The following is a 27,690-nucleotide window of genomic DNA, read 5'->3' on the forward strand; positions in this document are numbered from 1 at the left end:
AAAACAACAAACGAAATCTAGCCGTCAACTTCCGACAGCTTTTTGCGACAATCATTTTAATTCCGTGCAGGTTGAGATGCCTCGGGGTGCCTCAAAAGATTTCTCCTCTCTGAAAAACTTGAGCAAAGCTCGAGAGAGAAATGGCGCCAGATGCTTAAAAAGCAAGTTCTCAGATGTTCTGTTCAAGTCATCTTCTCTCATTTAGGAACACTGGGCTTGTGGAATAAATTGAGGGTGTCCAATCTAGGCAACTTTTAAGACTTGTACACTTCTAACTCCCAGAATTCCCCAGCCAGCAAAGCAAAGCTGGCTGGGGAATTCTGGGAGTTGAAGTCCACAAGTCTTAAAAGTTGCCTAGATTGGACACCCCCGATATATGTTGTGTCAGAAGCCACAAAGGAGAAGCCACAAAGGAGAATTTCTAGCAGCCACAACAAAACCCAGGGCTGGCTAAAAGTCTAGTTTTGAAGGAACGTCCCCAGCTGCGCTCTTTAAGATTGAACCATTTGGTCACTGGAAAAGCAGATCTACCCCCTTCCTGACAGCCTGTTTGGGTCAGCCATTGCTACGGGTTAGTGAAGGCCCACCAGGCAACCAAGGACTTCAATCCAGATGATAACTAGATACAATGGATAAAGACAAGACTGGAATCTATCTCGCGTGCGCACACACCTATGGATTTTTTTAAAAAATTATTGCTCTATAAAATTAGTCTGGCAGTGTGGGAAGCTGAGGGAGCGAAGGTATGGAGATTGCGAGGCCGATGAGGAGCACCTCAACTCTTCAGCACAACATCTGCAGAAGTGGACATCCTGAGGGCTTGAACCCCTCCCTCATCCCCGTGGGCCAACGGGGAAGGTCAACGCACAGCCCTAGAAGTTGACCAACCTGCAAAGAGAATAGTCCTCATGACGGTGAGTAGGGTTCCCGAGTGCCCCGGGCAGTGTCTTCTGCTCTCACGCCGTTGATCTCCAGACGCTATGCTTCTAGTTCCTAATGCCCAACTCAACAATTGCGATTCCCCCACTCCACCGTACCCCAGTTGAGTTGAACACCCTAGATCTTGGCCAACGTCAACAGTGGTTGATGATCGGTCTTCCCTCAATAGGCCAAAGCCTCCCAGGCCTTAGGCTAGTGACATCTATTGCTACCTAGGTATCCAGCTGCCCCCAAAGCTGGCGGGAAGGAAGACTTATAACCAGGAACGTCATGCGTTGGGTTGATCAAGAATGGTGTGTTGGGTTCCTACCCTAACGCTCACTACAACCCAGACTGCGACGACAGCAGCTAGAGTCTTTGTCACGGCTATCTTTGACTAGTCAGTTATTGTGAGGGAAAGTCCTCTCGTTTTCCAACCTTACAGTGGGAGGAAGAGATACTGATAACACAACCTTGCCAAAAGAGCTTACTTTTGGCCTAGAACAAGTGGGGAACTAGGTCCCCTTTATGACCTGAGGACTTCAACTCCCAGAATTCCTCAGCCAGCCATGGTTGGCTCAGGAATTCTGGGATTTGGAAGTCGTTTCCTGCGACTGGCCTTAGAATCTGATCAAAGCCAAAGGGGAGTTCAGGCTTAGTTTCTCGATGGTACAGAACTACCCACGACGGACTCCTCTTTTTTTTTTTAAATTCCTCTGCCAAGCTGAAAGTCAAATGGAGAATGCAATGGGGTAAAAAAGGGGAAACGGGGAGAGAGACGGCCAGATGTACAAAAGAGAAGACAGGTGCGGATGGAACACGTTGGCACCCTTCGAAAAGCTGCTGAGATAATGCCAGCTTTGATACCAGCCTCTGCCATCCGTGCAATCGAAAGTAGAGATTCCGTCGTGTGGAAAAGATGATGGAGGAGCTGGGGGGAGGAAGGTTCTACGAATGGGCCGGGGGTCAAAGCGCAAAGCCCACACTGTAAACAGCAAACAGAGATGTAAACAGCTTAAAATAAACTCGAGAATAAAAAAAAAACCGCCAATCGATCCCCAAATAACTTATTTTTTTTTAAAAACGCTGGCGAGATCTGATCGCTCTCAATAATAAATTAGCAATCTCCATTCAACATTCATATCACCAGCGACTGAGTGGGGGTGGGGTGGGGAGGGACAGGGACTTCTGAGTCAAGGTGGGGGAGATCCTTCTGCAGGAACCCCAGTTGTTGTGTCTGAAACCCAGGAGACACCAGGATCCTGGGGCCAAAGGTCTATTGCTTGTTACACAACACAGTCACATCCATTAAGTTAAAGGAAGGTCACACCCGGGAGAGGCTCTCGTCCTTAGGAAGGAGGGCAAAAGACCTAAGGAGGAGATGCTGCGGTTGGCACCTGATGCGGCCAACCCAAGAAGCGTCGATCCATTTCTAAAGAGCTTTTGTGGGCAACCGAGAAGAAGACCGACACGGACAAAGAGATTGCAAAATGGAGAAAGAACCGGGGCTGTGCTGAACTCACAACCCAAAGAGCTCTTTCCTTAGCTTTAATGTATTTCTTGCAAGAGGCTTTCAAAATCCTTGAATAAGGCACTTTAATAAGGTCTAAGCCAGGAGTGTCCGCAGCTTTTAAGACCTGCGGACTTCAATTCCCAGAATTCCCCAGCCAGCATGGCTGCCTTTGGAATTCTGGGAGTTGGAAGTCCGCAAAGATCTAAGCTATCACCACAAAAGCATTAACCTCACCAACAGGGAAAGGAAATCGCACAATGGCATCTGCCCACGAGGCTTCCTCCACATACACACACTCGCACCCCACACAAACATCCCTCAAAGTGCAGCAGTAAAACGCGAGGGCCCCTTGACTGGAGCAGCACGAAAGCTCATGGGACATTTGACACGCAATGTGACATGGCTTGTGCCCTGGGATAGGTAGGATGCCTGGCTGAATGGACCTCTACAGGAAAAGGGGAGTTCTCAAATCTTAATTCTGGGCAACGGGTTCAAAACAGGACTTGTCAACACCCTAAATTTGGCTCCAACTCTTCCCCCCTCCCCAAACTGGCTAGTTCAGATGATAACAGAAACATTTGGTAGCGTGCAACTTCTCTCGGGAAATAGTTTCAGTTTAGACTAGTTCATCTTGGATTTCCAAAGGACCTCTTTTGAGCTCTGTCTTGTCAGTCAGGGCTGCGTAGAAGGCTTTGCAAATGAAAAACCTTGCAAGCCACGTTCCATCCACGATAAGACTGATATTCATGGTCTAAAACTGGCTGCACATAACTAAGGAACGCCGGTATTTTGTAGAGTAAATCCGTTTCAATAGCTGCAGCACTCAATCCTCGAGAAATTGACAGACGACCTCGGTAACCAATTTCAAACGACCCAGTTCGTCTTAGACCAGGGGCGAAAGGCAAAGCACCGATTCGGTTTTATGATGCTGATTCTAACCATGGCTTCCTGCCTCTGAACGAACAGCGGTAACCCCAAGACCAACCTATTGGTCCCCGTCACTGAGCAGAAGCAACTGGCTTAAGACTTTCAAGGACCCATGGAATGATAATCTTAGGGGAGAGATACTTAGGAGAGCGTTTAAAACTGGGAATAATTCTTTTGTGGATGCATAAACGTAGGGACCCGACAGCTGCAGTGGTGAAAAAGATACTCTTAGCTTTGAAGAAGCCTTCAAGAAGTAAGAAAGGGCTTGTACTTCTGTGGAAGGGAAGAAATTTCAAGAAGATTGACTGCTAAAATTAGGAAAAGGTGATGTTAAGATAGCCCCTTGATTTCAGGCTGGCTGAATTTAGCCAGCCAAGGACCAGCTAAGTAAGCTACTAACCCCTAGATACAGACTTAGGATAACTTTTTCTACATAAAAGACCGTTTCTATGGATGTTTTCTATCACTTCTAAACCCCGCACACCTTTCTGTAAAATTTGGCACACAGAAACACAGGCTCCTGTCATGGTTAGATCTGGGTTTCTAACCCAGCAGCCACCTTGAAAGGGTTTGTGTCTGTGTGTCTACCTTAAATATCCCTATCTGATATATCATATATTTAGGTCCCCTGATGTAGGTCATTCTGAAGAAAGGAGAGCAGGAGAAATGCGAGTTCAACTGTGTTTCTAGCTTTAGGAGCCAAGCAGCAGCAACCAGAAACCCAAATAAAAAATAAAATTTTGTCACAGATCTTCATCCTCTCAACTAAGTATCACCCTGCTCAACGACATTAGGAGAGGAGGGGGGAAAACCCCCCCCCAAAACCTTATGTACATTTTGTCCCAGAATTCTGGGACTTAACAGTAGCAGCAACAGAAAATTATTTGCTGGGTTTTTTTTGTTTGTTTTTCAGTATTTTGTTTAAGTGAAAGAGGAATTCCAGATGAACTGCGCAGATCAAGCAAATAAGCAAAGGTGAGCTGGCAGGAAAACAAAAAAGGAAGGGGGGAAATGTAAAAAAAAAGAAAAGAGGATTTAATAGTCTTATAATGAAGTCGGTTGCAGCAGGTCCTGCTCTCCCTGAATCTCCCGGGGCCTCCAGACGAGTCTCAAAGTTTCACGATTACCAGAGAACTTGGTGTTTATGTTAAGTCGCTTCTTAAAGTTTTCATGTACTTGTCATCGGGGAGACTCCAGGTCCCAGTAAACAATCCTGCAAGAAAAGAAAGGGAAAAAAGAAAAGAAAAGAAAAAGGGCTGGTGAAATGCCTATTATCAGAGCCCTGATATTAATGTACTTAATATAATTATGCTGAAATCGGTTAACAACTGATTACGGAGAAACTGTACAGTGAAGGGACGGAACGTGACTGATTCTTAAATGCCACTGGAGAAGCAAACTTTCTGAAATTTCTTGATGTGGGGTCCCCTGAGCTTGGTGGTTTTTCTCGCAGACGTTTCACGAGCCAACTAAGTAACATCATCAGTGCTGGAAGGGAGTGGGGTTTGCGGAGAGGAAGGGGAAGACTGTTGGGCCCTTGGTGCTCTCTGAGCTTGGTTGTTTTCTTGCAGGCATTTCATGACCCGACTAGGTAACATCATCAGTGCTCAAAGGGAATGGGGCTTGCAGGGAGAGGGAGGAGGAGGAGGAGGAGAACTGTGAGGGGTGGGGTCCTTGGCGCTCTCAGAGATTAGTCGTTTTCTGGCAGACGTTTCATGACCCAACTTGGTAACATCATCAGTGCTACAAGGCAGTGGGGATGCACTGGTGATGTTATCTACCGTATTTTTCGGAGTATAAAACACACCTTTTTCCCCCAAAAAAGAGGGTGAAAATCTGGGTGCATCTTATACTCCGAATGTAGCCCCGCCCAGCTTCTCAAACGAAGGTTTCAGAGGCTGAAAAAAGCATCAGAAATGGAGCTTAGAAAAAAAAACAACAAACCCCAAACGGAGCTTCAGAAAAAAAGCCTCCAAACGGAGCTTCAGAAAAAAAGCCTCCAAACAGAGCTTCAGAGCAGGGGTCTCCAACCTTGGCCACTTTAAGACTTGTGGACTTCAACTCCCAGAATTCCTCAGCCAGCTTTGCTGGCTGAGGAATTCTGGGAGTTGAAGTCCACAAGTCTTAAGGTGGCCAAGGTTGGAGATCCCTGCTTCAGAGGCTTTTTTTCCTGAAGCTGTTTCGGAGGCTTTCAGAGGCAGAAAAAAGTTTTTTTTGAAACTGAGTTTCAGAGGCACAAAAAAAAAAAGCAAGGCACAGAGCTCACAACCAAGGAACCTGTTGTTAAAATTCCCCTCTGGGAACAGCTGATTGGGGGCCGATCTACCTGCCAATCAGCTTTTTTTCTTATTTTCCTCCCCAAAAACTAAGGCGTGTCTTCTACTCCAGTGCATCTTATACTCTGGAAAATACGGTAGTTGGGTCATGAAAGTTTGCAAGAAGGCCGCCAATCTCAGGGAGCACCAAGGATCCCCCAACATTGTTACTCAACTATTGTAAAGCCCCTCACATTTGAGGACTAGCTGTACTTGGAGAGCCAGGCCAGGAAGATAAACACACACATCCAAGTCAGTGACATCATCAGTAACTCACAAAGTTTGCCTCCTAATTTACCTGGGTCACAAGGGAAACCCAGATTGGCCCGCCTGGCTTTTAGCTTCCAGCATCCAAACGCAGTCCCCAACTTTCTTGGGACAAATCCTCCCCCATCCCCCAGTGGAAAGGCCCAATTAGCCTTCAGAAGAAAAAAACAACAACAAAACCAATGGCTAAAAGTATGCCATAATTAGGAATGGCTTTTAATCATGCTCTAATTTCTTCGTTGGGTTTGGCAATAGGGCGATTCCGAAATCGGAGCCACGGAGTTTCAAAATTGGCCCCTTCGGAGAGGAGAATTCTGCTGAAGCTGCTGGAAGTAGGACCAAATATTTTACAGAATCAGCCAAAGCAGATAAAAAGAAGAAGAAGAAGAAGAAGGAGAAGGAGGAGGAAGAGGAGGAGGAGGAGGAGGAGGAGGAGAAGACAAAGAAGAAGAAGAAGAATATACAAATATAATATACAAATGGATGAAGACTATTGCTTAACATAGTGTAAGTCGCCCTGAGTCTTCGGAGAAGGGCGAGATATAAATGCATATAAAAAAAATAAAAAAAATAAAAAAAGAAGAAGAAGAAGAAGAAGAAGAAGAAGAGGAAGAAGAAGAAGAAGAAGAAGAAGAAGAAGAAGAAGAAGAAGAAGACGACAGTCGGGAGGCAAAGAAAACTGTTCTGCTGCTAGAGAGTTCGGCAAGATCTGATCTGGCAAAATCCTTCCAGTGTGCAGGACCATAAATACACGGCGTCTCCAATTTTGTACTGCCCGAATCAAATATTTAACACAACAGAATGAAAGAATTGGAAGGGACCTTAGAGGTCTTCTAGCCCAATCCTCCCTCCCTGAAGTTTAAGATTGGTTCTTCTATGCTCATTTTTTCTTTGATGGTCTCATTTCTGATTTTATCTCTTTTGGTCACTCCGAGCAGCTTTCCTCAACCATCTCATTTATTCAGTTTCATTTATGTTTTGCCGTAATTGTCCATGTTTGGCATTTGTACAGAACAGAACAGGGTTGGAAGGGACCTTGGAGGTCTTCTAGTCCAACCCCCTGCCGAGGCAGGAAATCCTATAATATTTCAGGAATATGGTTGTTCAGGCTCTTCTTAAAAACTTCCAGTGTTGGAGCATTCACAAGTTCTGAAGGCAATTTGTTCCACTGATTCATTGTTCTATCTGTCAGGAAATTCTTCCTTAGTTCTAGGTTGCTTCTCTCCTTGATTAGTTTCCACCCATTGCTTCTTGTTCTACCCTCAGGGGCTTTGGAGAATAGCTTGACTCCCTCTTCTTTGGGGCAGCCCCTTAGATATTGAAACACTGCTATCATGTCTCCCCTAGTCCTTTTTTTTATTAAAGTAGACATAACCAGTTCTTCATATGTTTCAGCCTCCAGTCCCCCTAATCATTTTTGTTGCTCTTCTCTGCCCTCTTTCTAGAGTCTCAGCATCTTTTTTACATCGTGGCAACCAAAACTGAATGCAATATTCCAAGCATGGCCTTACCAAGGCATTATAAAGTGGTATTAACCACTTTATATATAGAATATATAGAATAACAGGGTTGGAAGGAGCCTTGCTAGATAGTTCTGAAAGATCTGATCTGGCAAAACCCTTCCAGCATGCAGGGCCATATATACACGGCGAGTCTAATTTTATTGCCCAAGTCAAATATTTAACACAACAGAATAAACAAGAGTTGGAAGGACCCTGGGAGGCCTTGTAGTCCAACCCCCCTGCTCAAAACCAACTCTCTGGCTCAGCAACAGAAACCTGGGAGTTCAATTGCAGTCGTAAGTAGAGGACTACCTCCACCTATGACTGAGGATTACAGAGGGTGAACCAGACCGTAGCCAGACACAGCAATCTGGCTACAAGCCCACTTCCTTCAAGAGATGCTGTTACGTAAAAAACCGGCTTCCCACAAGTTCAAAAGGAAGAAAATGCCGCATTTGACCGACCAGCAACTAAATATCTGTAAACAAGGCAATCCCTCTCGCTCGGAAGCACGCAAGGGGTCAGCCAGTTCGTGCCATCCCACCCCTCCTCCTTTTCTGTTATGTAAGGAGCAGCCCTATTTCGCTGTGTTTTTTTTTTTGGAGAAGACCCATTCCTGACTCAGTTCGGGTCCAAGAGGGGATAAGGGCAAGATGGCTACCTCCCCACAACCCCCAAACAGCCAAAGGGACAGTTCTGTCCCGGCCTTTTGTGTTTACTGGACTCAGCATCCTGAATTTTGAAGGATTTTTTTTTTCCCTCCCCAGAGGGCACAGCCTGGTTATGCAACCGTGCATCGTCGTGTTATGGGCGCAGGAACAATTGCAACTGGCAGACGCAGACGATTTGAGAGGTTGGGTGGGGAGGATAGGCTCAATTTTATTTATTTTTTTAAAAAGGAAAATAAACAGAGATTGAAGGCAACATCAAATGCTCCAAAAGGACCCGAGAGGAAGGAAAAAGCCATACCTCTGGAGCTTTGATGCCCTCATAAACAAGTGGAGAGAGAGCTCTTTACATAATCCATAATCATCTCTGTTCCTGAGAAACAGATGTCTACGAAAAGAATCCCAAAAAACAAAGAGAAAAGGTCTGGACAGGTAGTCTTAAAAAAAAGGTACAGTCATGTCCCCGGGGGATGCAAAAACTTCACTCTTTGCCCTGGGATTAATCCAGAGCATGCGGCGTTTTTTAAAAAGACGAACGAGAATGGAAACATCGCTTGGATTTGGATTACGGAAAGGTCAGGCAAGGCTTCTTCCGTCACGTAGCAAATGTTTTGATTGTATTTATTTGTGTACCCAGCATTTTATTATTTTTACGAATCGCTCAAAGTGGCAAAACCGTATCCAACAAACCTTCCTCACTTTATAATGCCTTGGTAAGAGACACCCCCCCCCCCCCACGTGGAATATTACAGCCACGATATTTGGTCGTTACGATATAAACAAGATGCTGAGACCCTAGAAAGAGTGCAGAGAAGAGCAACCAAGATGATTAGGGGACTGGAGGCTGAAACGTATCAAGAACGGTTTGTAGGTCTAGTCTTATGAAAAGAAGATTAGGGGAGACATGATAGCAGTGTTCCAATATCTCAGGGGCTGCCACAAAGAAGAGGGAGTCGGGCTGTTCTCCAAAGCACCTGAGGGTAGAACAAGAAGCAACGGGTGGAAACTGATCAAGGAGAGAAGCAACCTGGAACTAAGGAGAAATTTTCTGACAGTTAGAACAATTAATCAGTGGAACTACTTAATATATAATATAATATAATAACAGAGTTGGAAGGGACCTTGGAGGCCTTCTAGTCCAACCCCCTGCCCAGGCAGGAAACCCTACACCATCTCAGTCAGATGGTTATCCAACATTTTCTTAAAAATTTCCAGTGTTGGGGCATTCACAACTTCTGCAGGCAAGTCGTTTCACTTATTAATTGTTCTAACTGTCAGGAAATTTCTCCTTAGTTCTTAGTTGCTTCTCTCCTTGATCAGTTTCCATCCATTGCTTCTTGTTCTACCCTCAGGTGCTTTGGAGAATAGTTTGACTCCCTCTTCTTTGTGGCAACCCCTGAGATATTGGGAGACTGCTATCATGTCTCCCCTGGTCCTTCTTTTCATTAAACTAGACATATTGAGTTCCTGCAACCGTTCTTCATATGTTTTAGCCTCCAGTCCCCTAATCCTCTTTGTTGCTCTTCTCTGCACTCTTTCTTTCTCTTCTCTGCAGTCTCTCTCTTTGTTGCTCTTCTCTGCACCTGCCTCCAGAAGTTGTGGGTGCTCCATCACTGGAAGTTTTTAAGAAGAGATTGGACAACCATTTGTCTGAAATGGTATAGGGTTTCTTGCCTGAGCAGGGAGTTGGACTAGAAGACCTCCAAGGTCCCTTCCGAGTCTGTAATCTGCTATCCTCCTGGTTTTCCCCATAACAATAAAGGTGGATTGGGCTGACAATCACTGGTCCAAAGTCACCCAACTGGCTTTAATGGCTAGGGTGGGACTTGAACCCATGGCTTCCTGCTTTCTAACAGGGTGCCTTAATTACTAGACCAGACTGGCTCTCTATTTAGGGCGTCTCTTAGAATAAAAATAAGAATAATTTAATTTCTATACCGCCCTTCTCCCAAAGGACTCAGGGCGGCTTCCAGCCAGGTAAAAACACAATAAAACATACAATACACAGTTAAAAACCCATTAAAAAACCTATTCAATTTGGCCCATTAGTTAAAATACACACTAAAACCATAAAAAACCTAATTAAAATTACTAATAGTTCTTCAAGAATGTAGGGCAGCATTTAATACGGCCATCACTCTGCTAAACAAATAATTCCATCAACACTGTCAAACTATTTACTGAATCTACACTACTATTAACCTTCTCATAGTTCCCATCACCAATCTCTTTCCATTTATGACTGTAACTTTGTTGCTGGCAATCCTTATGATTTATATTGATATATTGACCATCAATTGTGTTGTAAATGTTGTACCTTGATGAACGTATCTTTTCTTTTATGTACACTGAGAGCATATGCACCAAGACAAATTCCTTGTGTGTCCAATCACACTTGGCCAATAAAATTCTATTCTATTCTATTCTATTCAACATTCTTCCTCCGATCACCCTACAAGTCCAAGGCCTAAGTGAGACAGGTTCGGCTGACAAAAAGTAGTAGAGATAATGCTCAACTTACAACCGTTCACTTAGTGAGTGTTCCAAGTTACAACTGGCGCCGAAGAAAGTGACTTATGACCGTTTTTCACATTTACGACTCTTGCAGCGCCCCCAGGGTCATGTGATCAAAACTCAGAGGCTTGGCGACTGTGTCATATTTATAACGGTCGCAGTGACCCGGGGTCACGTGATCTCCTTTAGCGACCTTCTGACAAGCCAAGCCAACGGGGAAGCCAGATTCACTTAACAAGCGGGTTACTCACTTAACAACTGCAGTGGTTCACTTAACAACTGCGGCAAGAAAGGCCGTAAAATGGGGCAAAACTCACTTAACAGTTTTGCTTAGCAACGGTAATTTTGGGCTGAAATCTGGTCGTTAAGTCGAGGACTCCCTGTAGTCTTTTGATATTCATTATTTGGATACCGAGCTTGGTGAATATGATTTATTATTTTTAATGATTGATGCAACAGCAGGTATCCATGTTAAATTGATTACAAACAACTGAAAACAACACGATCAATACTGCCGAAACACTTCATCCCAGCTTCATTTCAGAGCGATTATTTGATAACGGGCTTCGGGTGCTAACATTTTAATCCAAACTGCGTTCCCAACTGATGTATAATCAATGCATCAACATACTTTCTGGGATGGGTTCTTGAGGGCTCAAGAGGCTCACCCAAAATGAGCTGGAAAGCAAGACAGGGAATTTCTTTCGGCCCATTTTTCTAAGGGTGTCTGGACGGGACTTTCCTTTTAATGCCAAATGGGAGGGGCCATGTCACAGGTAACCCACCTGCACAAAAGCTGCGGCCGGATACCAATCAGGCAATTTAACTGTTTCATTGAGCTCGTCGTAGACGACCCAGTGGGCTTCCAATTCAAGGAAACGACAAGGACTTTCTCTCAACGGGCATCCGTTCCTTAACCCTCTGCATCTTAAAATACCCATATTTGTATTTCATAATATTAACTAATTTATTTTTTATCCTGTCTTTTTTTTTTTTACTGCTTCCTCCAATTTTCTCCGCAATTACCATTCTGTGAGGTGAGTAGGGCTGAGAGAATGACTGGGAGTCACCCAGCTGGCTTTCATGCTTAAAGTGGGACTAGAACTCACCATCTCCTGGTGATTGGCCCAAAATCACCCAGCTGGCTTTCATGCTTAGGGCAGGACTAGAACTCACCATCTCCTGGTGATTGGCCCAAAATCACCCAGCTGGCTTTCATGGTTAGGGCAGGACTAGAACTCACCATCTCCTTGTGATTGGCCCTAAGTCACCCAGCTGCTTTTGTGCCTAAGGCAAGACTAGAATTCACCATCTCTGGGTGATTGGTCCATAGTCACTCAGTCCCTTCCATTCCTAAGGCAGGACTAGAACTCACCATCTCCTGGGGATTGGTCCAAAGTCACCCAGCTGCTTTCGTGCCTAAGGTGAGACTAGAATTCCGTCTCCTGGTTTCTAGGCCCGCAAATTCACCACTACACTCAACTGATTCTAATTTCAAATTCCTGCCAAGCAAAACTGACATGTTTTCTGAATTCGGCCACTTCGTTCCAGCACAGGGATAGACAGCTTTTTTCCCCCCAAGATGTAACTGGACTTTCTGGTTTTTCTTTGAAGACGTTTCGCTTCTCATCCAAGAAGCTGCAGCTCAGAGCTGAGGAATCTTCTTGGATAAGAAGCGAAATATCTTCAAAGAAAAACAAGAAAGTCCAGATGCCTCTTGAAAAAAAAAAGCACCTTTGGTACTACCACCTCCCTCCTTGTTTTAGTGAATAATTTGTACCCTCTGACTATCATTAAGTGTTGTACCTTATGATTCTTGATGAAGGTATCTTTTATGTACACTGAGAGCATATGCACCAAGACAAATTCCTTGTGTGTCCAATCACACTTGGCCAATAAAGAATTCTATTCTATTCTATTCTATTCTATTCTATTCTATTCTATTCTATTCTATTCTATTCTATTCTATTCTATTCTATGACTATCATTAAGTGTTGTACCTTATGATTCTTGATGAACTTATCTTTTCTTTTATGTACACTGAGAGCCTATGCACCCAAATTCCTTGTGTGTCCAATCACATTTCGCCAATAAAGAATTCTATTCCATTCCATTCCATTCTAAAATCCTTCAGACTGCTCTGTAGAAAAGCATCTATTTTCATACTCTTTTCTTCATATCTGGGGTCAACAAGCAAAATGCGCTTTTTAAAGCCACCCACCACTCTCTCAAAGCACCAGGGTGGGAATTAAAAAAAAAAAAAGTACGAATTCTCAAACTCTTGTTCCTAACCGCCCAATTTGCAAGCGTAGACGCCCCTCGAAAGCAGATGCATTCCCCTTACCCACCAAGGCTCAATTCAGCGACAGCGGGACCCAGGGGGGGTTTTGCATGACAGCAGCTAGGCAATTATTTAAAATTGCAGGCCATGGTTAGTGTTTCCCCAGCGGGAAAGGGAGAGGGAGGGAGGGAGAGAGAGAGAGAGAGAGAGAGAGAGAGAGAGAGAGCATGCGGGAGCTCCAGGGAGTATCTGTTGTGCTACTTTGGAGCCTGCAAAAGCCGGAACTATTGTTCGTGACACGGTGATGTTTGGAAAAGCATCTTGCTATGTCTGGAATGTCCCTGGAGAGGTGGGCCTCTGCGTGTCTGCCGGTTGTTCGCTGGCCTCGCTTGGAGCCCAAAGGGAAAAACAGCCCCCCCTCCTGCCGAATTTGACTTGCGAGCAGTGGGTGAGGGCAACCACAGCCCGGCTTTACAACTCTTGCAGGCAGGCCACGCTCTCTCAAGCTCAGCAAGGCCCTGGACTACAACTCCCAGAATCCTCCCCGGCCAGCGTCTTACAATTTGCTAAGGCTGCGCAACACCAGTCTGGAGAGACGATGGGCGGTCCTCGTTCTATAACTGTTCGTTTAGTGACCGAAGTTGCAACGGCGCTGCGAAAAGTGACGTTCACTTAATAACGGCGGCCAAAAAGGTAAAAAAGGGGCCTCTGTGGCTCAGACTGGTAAGACAGTCTGTTATTAACAGCAGCTGCCTGCAATTACTGCAGGTTCTAGTCCCACCAGGCCCAAGGTTGACTCAGCCTTCCATCCTTTATAAGGTAGGTAAAATGAGGACCCAGATTGTTGGGGGCAATAAACGTTGACTTTGTATATAAATATACAAATAGGATGAAGACTATTGCTTGACATAGTGTAAGCCGCCCTGAGTCTTCGGAGAAGGGCGGGATATAAATGCAAATAAAAAAAAACCTGGGCCTGATTTAACAACCGCCTTGCTTAACAACAAACATTCTGGTCATTAAGCCGAGGAGCGTCTCCTTTCCACATGCAGCTTAAGGGAAAGCCCACCGTGCATTTAAGAAGAGCGGACAAGTTCCAGAAAGTTCTTTACCTGGACCGAGACTTTAAATTCATAGTGGTAGTAGGAAAGGGCCTAACTTGCCTTTCAAACCCTTAAATAGGTCTTTTTGTGGCGATACCTTCTTTTACGTCAGGGGTGTCCAACCGTGGCAACTTTAAGAGCTGTGGACTTCAACTCCCAGAATTCCTCAGCCAGTTGAGGACTGCCTACAGTATCCCCATACAAAGACCCCTGGTGGCGCAGTGGTTCAAGTGCAGTATTGCAGATTTGACTCTGCCCACTACCAGCAGTTCGATCCTCACCGGCTCCAGGTTGACTCAGCCTTCCACCCTTCCGAGGTTGGTAAGAGGATCCAGTTTGTTGGGGGCAAGATGCAAATAATGCTCTCATTAAAATCATGATCTAAATCACTAGTAAAAGGCTTGATTTAAATCGATTCGATATAAAGCATAATTTGTTAAAGAGCAACGGTCATTTCTGTCCCTTAGCAGCTCCTCCTCTGACCCCCCCCGTTGACTCACCGACAGTCCCAATATTGCAGAATATGCACCCTCCTCATGCTACATAACTCAGCTCCATTTCATGCTGAATAAACTACATTATTAACGTATCTTAAATAGAAAACTATCTTTAGATAGATTTTTACTCCAAAAGCATTTTATTAAAATAAATTTGATTAAAAAAAAATCCGATTAAAATTTTTAAAAAAGTCCCATTTTTTTGAAAAAAAAAATCATAGATTTTTATCCACCCTGAATGCTCTACATTGTAAACTGCCCACAGAGGGCTCTAAAGCAGTGGCCCCCCAAAACTTTTGGGTACCAGGGACTGGAAAAGAGTTTTTCAATGGGGCCTGGCTTCATGCGCTACCCGGCTTCATACTTGTGCACAGATGGGGTTTTGCTCGTTTGCGTGACCTGGTTTCTGGCATGCCAGTCCACAGCCCAGAGGTTGGGACCCCCTCCTCTACAAGTGCTATGCGGAGGGGGGTGGGATATTTAATCCTAAATGCTGTTGCTATCTCCTTTCCAGCATTCCCTAACCTGTTGCTACCAGAAAGAGTATAAATAGCCTCAAGCCAGGGATAAAATTCAAAAATTTTCCCTACCGGTTCTGTGGGTGTGGCTTGGGTGTGGGTGTGGCTTGGCGGGCAGGGGTCATGTGACTGGGTGGTTGTTTTTTTAAAAAACTTTTTTAAAGCATTTTTTAATTAAAAAGAGTTTTAAAACAGTTCCCACAATCAGCTGTGCCCACAATCGTTGGAACCTTTTTTTTAAAAAAAAAAGCATTTTTTTTTTACTACCGGTTCGGTTGAACCGGCCCGAACCGGTAGAAATTTTACTCCTGCCTCAAGCCCTTGCATTCATGGCAGGATCATTCTAACAGGCAGAGAAACAGAAGAAAGGCCCCCTCACCCTGTTTTCAGAGCCCACCAACACTTTGACCTGAGTTTAAGCAGCACAAGTAACCTGGTCCATCCTCGATTCAAGCTCAAAGGCATCGGGTCGATCTTGCGGGTTAGCAGCCAACATGTCTTTCAGCAGCTGTTTGATTCCTTCAGACATGGAAGTCCTGCGTTTCTGAGGAATGTGCAACTCCATCTTTGGGTTTTCTAGCAGAGCTTCCCCGACAGGTACAATCTCGGTCCCCTGCTTGACGTAAGTCCCCAAGAGTTCTTTCTTGGTCTCGGCATCGATGAAGGTTATCCGCTCGATCATGGCCCAGATAATGATGCCCAGCGCAAAGATGTCCGCTTTGGCCGTGTAGTGTCCCTCCCACACTTCGGGAGCCATGTAGAAATCCGAACCGCAAGCCGAGGATAACCAGTACTTGTTCACATTCACATTTTTGTCGTCGTCGCCGTCGCCGTCCTTGCCTCGGGCGGTCAATCCCGCGCACACTTTGCTCAGCCCAAAGTCTGCGACTTTGAGAACCGGAACTCCCGACTGCTCGGTGATCAGGATATTGTCCGGCTTCAGGTCTCTGTGCACGATGTGGTTTTTGTGCAGGAACGCAATGGCGCTGGTCAGCTGGAGCATGAAACTCTTGTTGGTGGCCGGGTCGGGCCTGCGGGAAAGAATGTACTGGTTCAGGTCTCCCCCTTCGCAGTACTCCATGACGAACCACAGGTAACAAGGCTCTTCGGCGTAACCCAGAATCCTCTCACCTGGCAGAAGGAGAAAAGAGCAAAACAGAGTGACTCTGAATCAGTTTGAAACCATTCTGTCAGGGTTCCAAGGAACACCCCCCAATGAAATAAAGCTCCAAAGTTTGAGGTTCCTCAAAGTTCCAATTTATTAGAGATGTCATGTTGGCACAGCTGGGAAAACCCGAAACTGAAAGCTTCCAGGTTTTCCACACCCAGTTGACAGTTCACAGCCCTGCCCCACACCCACAAGTTCATCACATTGTCCAATCAACTCTTCCCACTCAATTGGATACAGTCTTCAGGCAGTCTCCATCAGACGCAGGATGTCCTTGAATACGGAATGTTGTTATGACTAACTTTCTACCGCTCCAACAACAACCCCCTCTCAACTTCCCCAGCTAAAATATGTGGCAGTTAAGAAGCAAAAAGAAAATTGCCTTCCAAAACTGACACCATTCATTTAGGATTCACACAGGTTAAGACCAGAGGTGGTATCAGCCGGTTCGGACGAATTGGTAGCGGCGTAATGCCATCCTATTTAGCCACGTTTTCGAGGCCGAGCGCATGCGCGGAAGGCGGACGGGTGAGCAAAGCGCATGTGCAGAAGGTGTGCATGTGCACTTTGCGGGCACGGGATGAAGCACTAGTAACAATATGTGAAACCCACCGCTGGTTAAGACACCAGAATATCGGTAGTCTTTGACTGATGACCACAATTGAGTCCATGATTTATGTTGCTAAGTGAATTTTGCCCCATTTTCTTTCTTTCTTTATTTATAATTATAACTTGCCACAGTTATTGGCTTCCACACTGGCTTTGCTCATCAGTAATTTGCAAATGGTGCTCATATGACCCAGGGCAATGGAACCTGCATAGATACATGCCAATTGCTGAATTTTGATCATGTGACCCATGGGGATGCTGCAACGGTCATAACAGCGGAAAACTGTCATATATTCATTTTTCAGTGTCATTGTAACTTTGAACGGTCGCTGAATAAAGTGTTGTAAGTTGAGGACTACTGTATTTCTCCACCTTGGCAACTGGAAGCGAGTGTGGACTTCAATTCCCAGAACTCAATTAATTCTGTCTGTCTGTCTGTGGAATTGAATTCTGGGAGTTGAAGTCCACACATCTTCAAGTTGCCAAGGTTGAGACTGCCTCAGAATCTTAGTGTCTTACTTAACAACCGAACTTTTGGGCTCTGTGATGCTCAGAGCTGGATACTAGATTCCAGATAGCATCGGACCAAAGGAGAATAATAAAATAAAGCAATTGCTTCCTGGGAGCCTTCTAAAACTCTATTTCTGCTGAGCATAACACAAGATTTTAGAAAACCTGTTCGCACATCCCTTTTACTAGCATTGAGGAGTCATTACACTGGTTTAAGTACAGAACGGGCTTTTTCCCTTCCTCAAACTTCAAAGTAACTTTGCCATTCTAGTCTATATGAGCCTGGGAGGTTTCCAAAATAATATCACTAATCTTCCGAACAGAATGAGGCATAGATAACTAAATGCTGCTAACACACACACACACACACAAAAAAACTACAGGTAGTCCTCGACTTACAACAGTTTAGCTTAGTGACTGTGTTCAACATTATAATGGCACTGAAAAAAGTGAGTTATGACCATTTTTCACAATTACGACCTTTGAAGCAGCCCCCATGATCGTGCGATCAAAATTCAGATTCTTGGCAAGTGGTTCATACTTATGACCGTTGCTGTGTCACGCGATCCCCCGTTGAGCAAAGTCAACGGGGAAGCCAGATTTGCTTCACAACCAAGTTACTAAACTTATCAACTCCAGTGATTTCACTTAGCGACTGCGGCAAGGAAGGTGGTAAAATGGGGCAAAAACTCACTTCCACAAGTGTCTTACTTAACAACCGAACTTTTGGGCTCAATTGTAGTCGTAAATCGAGGACTACCTGTATCCAGATTGTGTTTTTTTAAAAATTATTATTATTTTTGCCATAAAGGAGTGTGAGAAATGCTGGGTTATTTGCATAAACATGTCTGTCACCATGACAATTACTATGGTAATTGAAGGTCCTGTCAAAATTTGGCTGGGCTTCCTCCTCAACAAAGAAAACATGTTGAAAAATAATCGTAATGGGTGTGAACTACAACTACAACTTGAAGGATCAAAGGGCTTAATCTCACATAAAGGAGCTTCTTTTCATCCTATTTCCTCCTTAATCTCTGCTGGTAAACAAACACGGAGAGGAAAGGCAGTACCGTGGCTGCATTCAATAGTTAAGACATAAAGCTTGTTCTTCGGTAATGTTACTGCTTTTTCTTTCATTATGAGGATGCGGAAGAGCGCTTCAAGATTGCTTGGTCTTTCTGACCACGAAAGAGGAAATACTGTACAAATAATAAGCAATAGCAGTGATATATACATACATACATACATACATACATACATATATACACACACAGACACACATATTTTCTGAGGTTTTCGCGGGTGTTTGTATGTAGGTCTTTGGTTATTTGGGTTTTCTCCCACGTAAAATTGGAAGTGTCTTGGTGACGTTTCGACGAAGTCTCATTCGTCATCTTCAGGCTTCAGCTTCGTGGTTCTGGGAGCAATGTGTGATTGCAGCCGTTTCTTCCTTTTTAACTGCTAGAGGGGGTTTGAACTGATTGGGTGGGAGTTTGGCTATGCTCTGATTGGCTGGGGGTTTTTTTGTGCTCTGATTGGCTGGGGGTGTGTCCTGTTTGGGTGGGGGCTTGGTTGTGCTCAGATTAGTCTGAGTTGCAGGGGGATTTGAGCTGGTGAGCTGCATTGCTGTTGTTTGGCTTCGTGTTCGTGGTCGTGCTACATCTTCATAGTGGGTGTCTGTCTGCTGCATGTATGGATTGGAGGGGTTTGAAATGGCTAATGTTGCAGCTGCAGTCTGGCTTCTGGTCCTTGGTCGTGCTTCATGATCAGTGTGGGTTTGGGGTCTGCTTTCTGGGTGGATGTGAAGATGACGAATGAGACTTCGTCGAAACGTCGCCAAGACACTTCCAATTTTACGCGGGAGAAAATCCGAATAACCAAAGACCTACACACACACACAGACACAAACACAGACACACACACACATATATATATATATCCCCGAGACTTTACAGCCCTCTCTAAGCAGTTTACAGAGTCAGCAGCCTCTTGCCTCGAGTTATGACCAATTGAGCCCAAAATGTATGTTGCTAAGTAACACATTTGTTGTAAGGTTTGGCCCACTTTGCGGTCTTTCTTGCCACCGCTGTTAAGTGAATCACTGCGGTTAAGTGAGTAACCCCGGTTGTTAAATGAATCTGGCTTTCCCCATTGACTTTGCTTGTCCGAAGGTTGCAAGAGGGGATCACGCGAACTTGGGACACTGCAGCAATCAGAGATATGAGTCCGTTGCCAAGTGTCTGAATTTTGATCAGGTGCCCATGGGGATGCTGTAACGGTCGTAAGTGTGAAAAATGGTCACAATGGTCACTTTTTTCCAGTGCTGTTGTGTTAACTTTGAGCAGTCACTAAACGAACTGTTGTATGTCGAGGACTACCCATATTCAGAAAAAAATCTCACAAGGGAACCGTCTCTTCCAAAGACTACAGGTAGTTCTCGACTTACAACGAACATTGAATGATCGTTCCAAGTTATAATGGCACTGCAAAAAGTGACTTACAATCGTTTTTCACCCTTAACGACTGTTGCAGTATCGTCACGTGATCAAAATTTCAGATGCTTGGCTATCATATTTACGACGGTTGGAAAAGCTCAAGATCACACACTGGCAACTTTCTGTCAAGCAAAGTCAATGGGGAGGCCGGATTCACTTAACAACTGTGTTACTAACTTAGCAACTGCAGTGATTCACTTAACGACTGTGGCAAAAAAGGTCACAGGAAGGGGCAAAACCCACTGAACGACTTTCTCACTTAGCAACATAAACGCTGGGCTCAGTCGTGGTCGTATGTTGAGGACCACCTGTCTATAAAAAGAGAGCAAACCCCACTCCCTTCTAGCACTGATGATGGTCCCTAGTCTGGTAATGAAATGTCTGAAGGAAAACAACCGAACTAAGAGAATATCAAGGACCCCACAGTCGTCCGCCTCCCCTCCGCAAACCCCACTCCCTCACTTGAACTCACTTAAGAACTGTTTTGCTTAGCAGCAGCAATCTGTGGGCTCCATTGCGTAAGTCATAAGTCGAGGACTGCTTGCCGTTCACCCCATCCTGACGTTTCAAAGAAAGAAGTAGCTATGCCAATGTTTATCCCAGCTTCCGCAAGGCCCTTCAAAGATCGATCCAGACCAGATGGCATTTTGGCATATATATATATATATAGACTGCAGGTGATTTTATGAGAGATAATGTTGGGAGGCAGATGTTTTATTACTCTCAGCCACTTAACTATTTCTTTCTATAATACCAGCAGGTTTTGCAGATTCGAACCTGTATGAAGTTAGAGAGCTTGGGCAAATCTGACAGATGTTTAACTGGTCTTGCCATATGGGCCCTGCTCTATGGAAATAATTAGAAGAGAACAATCGCTCCTTTCTAACCAACTAAAATCTTATTCAGATCGCCTTGACTTGTAAATCATTCGTTTGAAGTTTCAACAGCACTGAAAAAGCAATTTATGACCATTTTTCACATTTATGACGGTTATGGCATCCCCACGATCAAATGGTCAAAATTCAGATGCAGACCAGAAGTCATTTTTTTTCAGTGCCAAGTAATTTGGAATGGTCACTAAACGAAATGAACAGTTCGTTTAGTGACCGTTCAAAGTTACGACGGCACTGAAAAGAGTGACTTATGACCGTTTTTCACACTTAACAGCCTTTGTAGCATCCCCATGGTCACGTGACCAAAATTCAGCAGCTTGGCATCTGGTTCGTACTTATGACCGCTGCTGCTTCCCAGGGGTCATGATCACTTTGGGGGATCTTCTGACAAGCAAAGTCCACGGGGAAGCCAGATTCACTCAACATCCGTGTTACCAACTTGTCAACGGCAGTGATTCACTTACCAACTGTGGCAAGAAAGGTCGTAAAATAGGACAAAACCCACTTAACAGAAATTTGGGGCTCAATTCTGGCCGTAAGACCTCAACTTCTGGTTGAGAAACACCTGTACCTGCATAGGTAAGCAAAATCATAACCATAAGCAGAAAAAATTAAAAAAAAGGTTTAAATGGTTTTGTTTTTTCCAACTTGGGGTCCTTGAAATGTGGTACATCCCCCAGAAACTCTACCTAGCAGGGAAAATTGATATACACGGTGAAAATTCTGGCAGTCGTAGCCCAACACAACTAGATGGAGGGCTAATTTATACACTAGATCCGTGATGGCAAACCTATGGCACGCATGTCCAAAATGGTATGCGAAGCCATGTTGCCTGGCATGTGCAGCCTTGCCTATTTGTCTTCTGGGTTTCTGGCACGCATGCGCACTTGATGATCAGCTATCCTTACACTCAGGGCAGTGCCAAAAACTGGTATGTGTATGCATGCCACTTGATTGTTGGGTGCGCATGCATGCCAGAACCCGTAAATTCAGCTTTTCCAGATCACGATCCCTTTGTGCGCGCAGCAGTGCCAAAAACCAGCCTGCGCCGGCCGGCTGGTCATCGGGCATACATGCATATTAGAACCCAGAAGTTTGGCTTTTCCGGAGCATGGCCCCAACAAGTGTGCGTGCGACATTTTCGCACGACAGGTTTGCCATCACTGCACTAGAATATCCACCCAACATAAGCGTACTCCCAAAAAATTGTTTTACGTAACAAGGTTCCAGTGGGTATATATGGGTAAATTGTTATGTAAACACCACCTTTCTGGATTCCAACGGGAATCCTTCCAAGCTTAGAAGTACAGATTTCATTGATGTCACAGGCTTCCCTTTAATCCACAGCTTGTTATCTCCTTAGAAATATTTGACACTCGCTTTGTCCGTCTCTCTTTTGCTGGCCACTGGATCGAACAAGACATGGCTTACTTGATTTGCCCATTGTTAGCAGGCGGATTAAGGGATGAAGCCCTTTATTTTTGTTCGCTAAGTGAAGGTGAAGCGATCAGGGAATTGTTTATACTTGTCAAGGTGATGGTGGTGGTGAGAAGGGGAGGAAAGTTCTTTTTATGCATTATTTTGCTTGCGTTTTTCCTCTTCTGCTTTATATAATCTTTCACTGTTCTATTCCGCGCTTGTAGAACAAAAATGTTTTTAAAAACGTTCTGACAAAATCCATCAGTTGGTTCGACAACAAAGGGATCAGCGCCCCCTTCTCCAGATCAGATGGACCGTGTAGTATTATTAATTCCACTCGGTGACCGCTTATTCTGTGTTGACCCGCCGTGTTATGCCCAAGAGATTACAGCCAGCAATTAGCCACATGACAGATGATATAACTAGAAGTACAAAGACTGCTAATGCCCGGCAAATAAATAAGGCACAATGCTCGGTGCCCATCTGCCCATTCTGTGCGCTCTGGCACGTCCCCTAGCTAAACCACATCTGCAGCAGGCTGGCTGACACGTGAAAGGGTCTGGCTTATTTAAGAAGCCGCTTCTGCTCAAAAAAAAAAACAATCACACACATGCGTGACCAATGACGTGCGTGATGCCCAGCCCACGCCTGGTTATGTGGTGACTGGGCACGCTGCTTGGCCATGTGGTTTCCTCTCCACCGTTCTGTTCCCAGTTAAACAACAAGGTTCACTTGAGTCTACAGGATACCTCGTTAAAACCAGATTTATACTAAATATAGAGGAATGAAATACGGGCAGCCGAAGTCTTGTGAAGAACTGGCTACTGGAAGCCCGAGCTAGCATTGGGTTTTCCTTGTTATTTTGGCAAATTTGTATTTAAGAAGGACCAGCCAAGTTTCAGATAAAATCGCACAGGCTTCAAAATAACGAAAAGGAGGACCTTGAGCCAAACAGGTAGTCTTTGACTTATGACCGCGATTCGGCCCAAAATTTCTCTTGCTAAGCAAGGCGGTTGTTAAATGAGCTCAGCATTTAACTGGCCGTGGTTGTTAAGCGAATCACTGCAGGTTAAGTTAGTTACACGGCTGCAAAACGAGTGTGGCTTCCCCCTCGATTTTGTCAGGTCTCAAAAGGGGATCGCGCATGACCCCGGGACACTGCAACCGTCATAAATGTGAGTTGGTTGCCAAGCACTGGAATTTTGATCAGGTGATGTTGCAATGGTACTAAGTCTGAAAAAGTCACTTTTTTTATTTCAATGCCACTGTATCTTTGAATGGTCACTAAACAGACTGTTACAAGTCAAGGACTGCCAGGACTGCCTCCCCTAGAATGAAAAAGAAGCATCTTCTACTTCTACCAATGGCAACTTTTAGCCTGGCGGACTTCAACTCCCAGCCAGCAAAGCTTAAAGTTGTCCGCCAGGCTTAAAGTTGCCAAGGTTTGGAGACCCCTGCCTTAAACAGTTTGCCCCACACCTTGTATAACTGCTAAAAACACACTGAAGATCACAGGCGGAAGGACATCAAATCCACACGTCCTTCAGGTAACTTTGCATTAAGAACAGCAGCTCCTATAGCAACACTGTAGAATCTCCTATTTTAATTCAGCTTTTTTTCCAACTCAGATTAAAAATGATATTCTGCTGCCTGCTCTCAAAAGTGTACACATACGTAACACACATATAGATATGCTATATACATACGTATGTATATACTTACACCCTAACATATACATATTAATCCCTGTCAATCTACAAGGGCTTGCTTTACTGCAGGAGTCTCCAAACTTGGCAACTTTAAGACACACGTGTCAGGAACACCCCCAACGAAATAAAGCTCTGAGGCTTGAGGTTCCTCAAAGTTCCAATTTATTAGAGATGTCATGTTGGCACAGCTGGGAAAACCCGAAACTGAAAGCTTCCAAGTTTTCCACACCCAGTTGACCGTTCACAGCCCTGCCCCACTCCCACAAGTTCATCACATTGTCCAATCAACTCTTCACATTCAATTGAGTCCTTCGGGAGAAGGGCGGTATAAAAATCGAAATAAATAAATAAATAAATAAATTGGATACAATCTTTAGGCAGTCTACATCAGACGCAGGCAAAAGTCCTTGAATACGGAATGTTGTTATGACTAACTTTCTACCCCTCCAACAACAACCCCTTCCCAACTTCCCCAGCTAAAATATATGGCAGTTAAGAAACAAAAGGAAAATTGCCTTCCAAAACTGACAACATGGACTTGAAATCCCAGAATTCCTCAGCCAGTTATGCAAGGGAGTTGAAGTCCACAAGTCTTAAAGTTCCAGGTTCAGAGACCCTTCTGTGTAAGCAACACTACATGGTGCCTGTAAAAAGTTCTCCTGGCTTGAAAAAGCTCAAACACAATAGATTCACAGTCATGACTGGGAAGGTTTGAATGTATGAATTCCCAGCATTTTTAGGGTGGCTTAGAAAAGGCTCACCTGCTCTCTCGTTTTCCAGAAAGCATAAGACAAAACAATGGTACCAATATAGGAGAATATTCTTAAGGGCTGAAAAGGGGGGGACCTTGGTGCTCTTTGTGCTTGGTTGTTTTCTTGCAGACTTTTCATTACCCAAACTAGGTAACATCATCAGTGCCACCACTGATAAAGTTCCCTAGCTGGGTCTTGAGACAAGACACACACACACCCCGCTAAGGGACCATGTCAGACACCCCCCCTTCCCATGTTGAACCCCTCCTCTCCCCAAACACCCCCACCTTTGATCCACCTGCCCTCAGCAGCAACCTCCCTTCTCTTCCCCCCCCCCACCCATCGTGAGAATGCCCGTGTCCTCCCCCAGGAGACCATCCCCAGACTTCAACTCCCAGAATTCCGCAGCCAGCACCCCCTTCGCTTTCCTTCCACTGTGGCTCTATTCCTGCAGACGTTTCATTACCAAACTAGGTAGCATCATCAGTGCCACATAAGCATTATTCTGAGTCCTCCTCTTCCCACACACACACACACACACACTCCCTTCTAGCATTGATAATGTTCCCTAGCTAGGTCCTGAGACCTCTGCAGGACCCAGACCCCATCCCCCCACCAGTTCAACCCCTCCCCTTTGATCCCCCTGCCCTCCGCAGCATGCAGTTCTCCTTCCTCACAAACCTATCCCTCCCAGCACCGATCATATTACCCAGCTTGATCCCAAGAGGTCTGCAAGAAAAGCACCATGTTCAGAGAGCACCAATCCTCCTCCTCCTCCTCCCTGCAAACCCCACTCCCTTCCAGCACAGATAACATTCCGTAGCTGGCTCCTGAGATGTCTGCAATAACCCCACCCCACCCCGAGCTCAGAGACCACCAAGGACCCAAAATTTTCCTCCTCTTCCCCCACACACCATACTCCCTTCCGGCACTGATAACGTTCCCTAGCTGGGTCCCGAGACGTCTGAAAGAAAAGCACCATGTTCAGAGAGCACCAAGGATCCCACAATCCCCCTCCCCCTTTTTTTTAAATTTACATTTATATCCCGCCCTTCTCCGAAGACTCAGGGCGGCTTACAGTGTGTAAGGCAATAGTCTCATTCTATTTGTATGTTTACAAAGTCAACTTATTGCCCCCCCAACAATCTGGGTCCTCATTTTACCTACCTTATAAAGGATGGAAGGCTGAGTCAACCTTGGACCTGGTGGGACTAGAACCTGCAGTAATTGCAGGCAGCTGTGTTTTAATAACAGGCTTCTTACAGCCTGAGCCACACCGCGGCCCTCTTCCCTCTCTGCAAACCCCACTCCCTTCCAGCACTGATAAAGTTCCCTAGCTGGGTCTTGAGACAAGACACACACACACACACACACACTGCTAAGGGACCATGTCAGACCCCCCCTTCCCATGTTGAACCCCTCCTCTCCCCAAACACCCCCACCTTTGATCCACCTGCCCTCAGCAGCAACCTCCCTTCCCTTCTCCCCCCCATCGTGCGAATGCCTCTGACATGTGTCCTCCCCCGGGAGACCATCCCCAGACTCAACCTCCCAGAATTCCCCAGCCAGCAATCTCCAAGCTAGGCCACCGTAAGCCCGGCAGACTCCAACTCCCAGAACTCCCAGCCATCATCTTCCAAGCCCGGCCACCGTAAGCCCGGCGGACTCCAACTCCCAGAATTCCCCAGCCAGCACCTCCAAACTCAGCCACCTTAAGCCCGGCAGACTCCAACTCCCAGAATTCCCCAGCCAGCAATCTCCAAGCTCAGCCACCGTAAGCCCGGCAGACTCCAACTCCCAGAACTCCCCAGCCAGCAATCTCCAAGCTCAGCCACCTTAAGTCCGGCAGACTCCAACTCCCAGAACTCCCCAGCCAGCATCTTCCAAGCTCAGCCACCGTAAGCCCGGCAAACTCCAACTCCCAGAATTCTCCAGCCAGCATCTTCCAAGCCCGGCCACTATACGCCCGGCAGACTCCAACGCCCAGAATTCTCCAGCCAGCATCTTCCAAGCCCGGCCACCATACGCCCGGCAGACTCCAACTCCCAGAACTCCCCAGCCAGCATCTTCCAAACTCGCCCACCGTAAACCCGGCAGACTCCAACTCCCAGAATTCTCCTGCCAGTGCCTCCAAGCTCAGCCACCTTAAGCCGGGTGGACTCCAACTCCCAGAATTCCCCAGCCGGATTCTGGGAGTTGAAGTGGCCAAGCTTGGCGACCCCTGTTCCAGACGACCCTCCTCCCCTTCCCCTTCCTCACCCTTGAGGGAGGTCTCGACCAGGCGGAGGTAGAGCGCGCTCTGCTTGTTGCCGTGGCTCATCCGCTGCCCGAGCCCGTCGCGTTGCAGGACGCACTCCTCGAAGCGCACCACGTTGGGGTGGTGCCGTCGGAGGCTGGTCAGGGCCCAGAACTCGGCCAGGGCCAACTCCACGTTCTCCGGAGCGTCGCACCTCAGCCGCTTGACGGCCAGGCGGGCCCCGCTGCGGCCCGACACCGCCTCGTAGACCACGCCGTAGGCCCCGCGCCCGATTTCCGACACCAGGCGGTAGCGCGGAGGGGAAGCCAAGGCGGCTTTGACCGACGGAGAGGCCTGGCTCGGAAGGCCGACCGACCGGCCTTCCATGGCGGCCGAGGCGCCCGTCAGAAACGGCGGCGGCGGCGGCGGGAGCCGCTCGCGCTCGGCGCGCCTCAGGCGCCGCTCCGGCAACCTTTCTGTCCCTCGGCGGCCGCCGTCGCCGCCCGTTTCCATAGCAACGCCGCGGCGGGGCCTAGCTGCCACCACCGCAGCCGCCGCCGCCTTCTTGCCCGTCGTGGTCGGAGTCGTCGCGGGCGGGGAGCGCCCCTCTTCATCCCGTCCGCCCCGCCGGACCGGGGCTCGACGGAGGCTCACGTTCGCTGCTTTTCCGGCTCGCTTCCTCGCCCGCTTGCCCGCCTGGTTGGCTGGCTGCGGGCTGCCGGCCGGAGGACGGTAATTCTCCGCGCGGCTGAGGCGAGAAGGGAAGGGAAGCGAAGAGGAAAGGAAAGGTCGGAGGGTAGAAAAAGCGCGCCTTGTCTGCCCCTTTAAAATGCGCCCAGCCAATCGGGGCGCTGCCAGCCCACCGAGGAAGGAGGG

The 27,690-nt window shown here is 46.3% G+C and overlaps 1 protein-coding gene across 2 annotated transcripts; it reads right to left on the reverse strand.

The window, feature by feature from the left end:
- LOC131194011 (serine/threonine-protein kinase 35-like) lies at window positions 1–27,690 on the reverse strand. 2 transcript variants are annotated; one of them, XM_058174542.1, is made up of 3 exons: window positions 26,838–27,690; window positions 15,457–16,154; window positions 1–4,571 (listed from the first exon to the last, which is right to left on the reverse strand). In XM_058174542.1, exons 1-3 carry the CDS (start codon window positions 27,325–27,327, stop codon window positions 4,527–4,529), a joined length of 1,233 nt encoding a protein of 410 aa, XP_058030525.1. In that variant the 5' UTR covers window positions 27,328–27,690; the 3' UTR covers window positions 1–4,526. The 2 variants fall into 2 exon arrangements, with proteins under 2 accessions (XP_058030525.1, XP_058030524.1); XM_058174541.1 differs by having other exon boundaries at window positions 15,403–16,154; window positions 26,838–27,659.

Source organism: Ahaetulla prasina, chromosome 3 (assembly GCF_028640845.1).
Source record: "Ahaetulla prasina isolate Xishuangbanna chromosome 3, ASM2864084v1, whole genome shotgun sequence".
NCBI lineage: Eukaryota > Metazoa > Chordata > Lepidosauria > Squamata > Colubridae > Ahaetulla > Ahaetulla prasina.

Coding starts and splice junctions, on each gene's coding strand:
- LOC131194011 (XM_058174542.1), bottom strand. CDS start 27,327: ATGGAAACGGGCGGCGACGGCGGCCGCCGAGGGACAGAAAGGTTGCCG. Junction 16,155..26,837: donor GGTCGAGACCTCCCTCAAGG/GTGAGGAAGGGG, acceptor TCCTTCTGCCAG/GTGAGAGGATTCTGGGTTAC. Junction 4,572..15,456: donor TTGAATCGAGGATGGACCAG/GTTACTTGTGCT, acceptor CTTTTCTTGCAG/GATTGTTTACTGGGACCTGG.